Consider the following 3,424-nt stretch of genomic DNA (forward strand, 5'->3'; position numbering starts at 1 on the left):
AAGTTTAAACTCACATATTAATAATTTTTTAATAAAANTATTTTTGTATGATAATTATGGGTTTTGTATTTTATTTTAATAGAAGTTGATGTTGCTTTTGCAATTATCCATCAATTTTTTAAAATTAAACACTATCTACAGATTTGCATCGAAGCGTTTCTTATGATAGTGATTTTAATCACTGTTAGATTAAATCTAGACTGAACCCAACTATGCAATGTCTCCACTATGCCGCGACCCCACTGTGCTACCGTTTTTTTTATGTGCAGATATTAATATCCTTTTGAATGATAACAAAACGTTCATAATTAAAAAATAAAAAAACACCATACAAAAAAATATTTTTATATTTATTAAAACGAGTTAGTATTCATCGATGAAGTGAAATTTAATACATTAAATCACACCCAAGCAACTTTGACTTCAGGCCCTTCTAATCCTTGTATATCTGTAATATTTTTACAGATTTTATTCTCCTCTTCACACATGGTTTGGTATGGTTTTTTAATGCATTTGTTATTTGAATAACAAATTCTTTCTTTTGCTTTCAAATTCACATTTAAATAATCAGTACACAAGCCAGTCGAATGTTTGATCAAATTAAACCAGCCACTAGATTTAAAAAAACGAGCAATGTATTTGCCTTGACCCTCATACATAGGAGATAAAATTCCTAAACTAGAGAGTTCTTTTCGTGATTCGTAAGTGCATTCATTTTTATTTGTCAGTTTACCATAAGGGCACACCATTTGAGAACACTTGTTGATGGATGCTTTGAACACATAAAAGGCTTTGCTGTGTGCACAAATTATTCCATAAAAATTACAGTCGACTTCATCTATATAAATATCAATATGACCAGCTTCTTTGATCATGCCTAGCATAGAACTGGCATGAATAACATCAACAAATTTGGCGTCAGTTTTACGTAAGGTATGTTTTGTGATAATTGGAAATATCTTTCCAATATAGAAGTTAAAGCCATATTCAAATATTGGACCAGCTGGGTCCATTGCTAAAAAAATATTATAGATATTTTATTTTTTATTTCAATAGTCAGTACTACAAAGTGTTCAGTAAGTTAGGAAACAGTTAAATTGTTACAAACAATGAGTACAATAGAAATTCGTTTCCTTATTTACTGAACACCCTGTATAGAGTAACACATGGGCACAGTTTTTTCATTAAAAATGAGGTTAATTCCAAAATACTAGTGCCCTCTATATGTTAGGTATGGGTATTTTCAGCCCATGTGTTGAGCTAATTATTTATTAATTCCATAAAAAAATATATGTATACAGATTCGTTTATTATAAACATCTCAATTACTGTCAAAATAAATACAATATTGAAAAAATAATTGTTTTATTTTTTAGTTACATATATTTTTTGATTTACAGCTATTTATTACTTTTAAGTATCATCCCTTATAAATTATTCGTAAATCTGTTAACTTTATTTTCTCAAATATAAATATACATATTTAACTAGCTTATAACAAAGGAAATTATTTAATTAAAAAGATCTCCCTCACTCTATATTTTAAAATTATCATAACTTCTGAATTATTGATCCAAAAGTAAATCATATCTACTCTATGTATTAAAATGCTTATAATTCAATAAGTACTTATTCTTTAATTGGTATTGATGAATGAAAATTTTTTGTAAAAAAAATAACAATTAATGGCTTATTTGAAATTTTGAAAAAAATATACAAATTAACTGTATAATTGGAAAGAATAAGTTTTCAAAAGTTTTCCTTTAAATTATACGTATATTTTAGCTTCGATGCGAAGCTGAGAAGGTATTGATATTACTATGATGTGTTTTTTTTTTTTTGTGTCTGTTACCACTTTTTTTCAGCTCTCAACGAACGGATTTCTTTCAACGATACGTCAAAAGATCACAAATTGTATCTAGTCGAAGACATTACCCTCAAAAATTGAAAAAATTTAACTCGTTCCCAGTAAATGGGGGAAACCACCAAAAAAATAACAAATTTAAAAATCGCTAAGTTTTTCAATTTTTTTTTTATATAGATGCTTGATGTCTTTACCTATTATTTGGTAAATTATTTCCATAAATTTAACACTTTAGCTGCCCAAAGGGGGGGATTTAAAATGACAAATTTTTCACAAAAGAATAACTTTTTAAACTTAACTTTTGAAAGTGTTCCGGAAGGTCTGACACATATATATATCTTATATTAAAGCTAATGTAATTTACTTTATTATGGAAAAAAAAAATTTTACCTCTGGACTTGTCTTCATGGTAAAAATAGATATCAAAGTTAATAAAAAATTACGTTTTTTGTAAAATAATTCTTTTTTATATTTTTAACTTAATAATGCTATAACTTTTTAGAAAACGTATGGATCAGGAAATTTTTTTTTTATAAATCTGATACTTTAACTACCCATAGGGGGGATTTAAAACTTTTTCAACTTAACTTTTTAAAATGTTCCGGAAGGTCTGACACTTTTATATATATCTTAAATTAAAGCGAATGTAATATACTTTGATTTGAAAAAAAAAAATTTGACCTCTGGACTTGTCTTCATGGTGAAAATGGCTACCAAATGCTATTTTTGTGTGAAAAATCTCGATTTTATTTTTTACATTTTTAACTTTATAATGCTGTAACTTATTGAAAAATGTATAGATCAACACAATTTGTTTATGAGAAATAATATTTTAGCTTCGATGCGAAGCTGAGAAGGTATTGATATTACTATGATGTGTTTTTTTTTTTTTGTGTCTGTTACCACTTTTTCTCAGCTCTCACTGAACGAATTTCTTTCAATGATACGTCAAAAGATCACAAATTGTATCTAGTCGAAGACATTACCCTCAAAAATTGAAAAAATTTCCCTCGTTCCCCGTAAATGGGGGAAACCTCCAAAAAAATTACAAATTTAAAAATCGCTAATTTTCGAAATTTTTTCAATTTTTTTTACTTAAAAGTGCCATAACTTTTTCAAAAATGAACATATCAATATAATTCTTTTTTATATAGATGCATAATATCATTACCTTTCATTTGGTATATTTTTTTCATAAATTTAACCCTTAACCTGCCCACAAGGGGGGATTTAAAATGACAACTTTTTCACAAAAAATTAACTTTTTCAACTTAACTTTTTAAAATGTTCCGGAAGGTCTGACACTTTTATATATATCTTAAATTAAAGCGAATGTAATATACTTTGATTTGAAAAAAAAAAATTTGACCTCTGGACTTGTCTTCATGGTGAAAATGGCTACCAAATGCTATTTTTGTGTGAAAAATCTCGATTTTATTTTTTACATTTTTAACTTTATAATGCTGTAACTTATTGAAAAATGTATAGATCAACACAATTTGTTTATGAGAAATAATATTTTAGCTTCGATGCGAAGCTGAGAAGGTATTGATTTTACTA

The 3,424-nt window shown here is 26.8% G+C and overlaps 1 protein-coding gene across 1 annotated transcript in view; it reads right to left on the bottom strand.

Moving 5' to 3' along the window:
* Positions 1–329: 329 nt before the first annotated feature.
* Positions 330–3,424, bottom strand: part of LOC126901276 (phospholipase A1-like) — a 6,369-nt gene continuing 3,274 nt past the window's right edge. The window contains exon 4 of the mRNA XM_050677662.1: positions 330–1,015. Coding sequence (XP_050533619.1) covers positions 402–1,015 — 614 coding nt within the window. The 3' untranslated portion in view covers positions 330–401. The remainder of the gene's footprint in view (positions 1,016–3,424) is intronic.

This window comes from Daktulosphaira vitifoliae, unplaced genomic scaffold, assembly GCF_025091365.1.
Source record: "Daktulosphaira vitifoliae isolate Bord-2020 unplaced genomic scaffold, ASM2509136v1 Scaffold_3, whole genome shotgun sequence".
Classification (NCBI taxonomy): Eukaryota; Metazoa; Arthropoda; class Insecta; order Hemiptera; family Phylloxeridae; genus Daktulosphaira; species Daktulosphaira vitifoliae.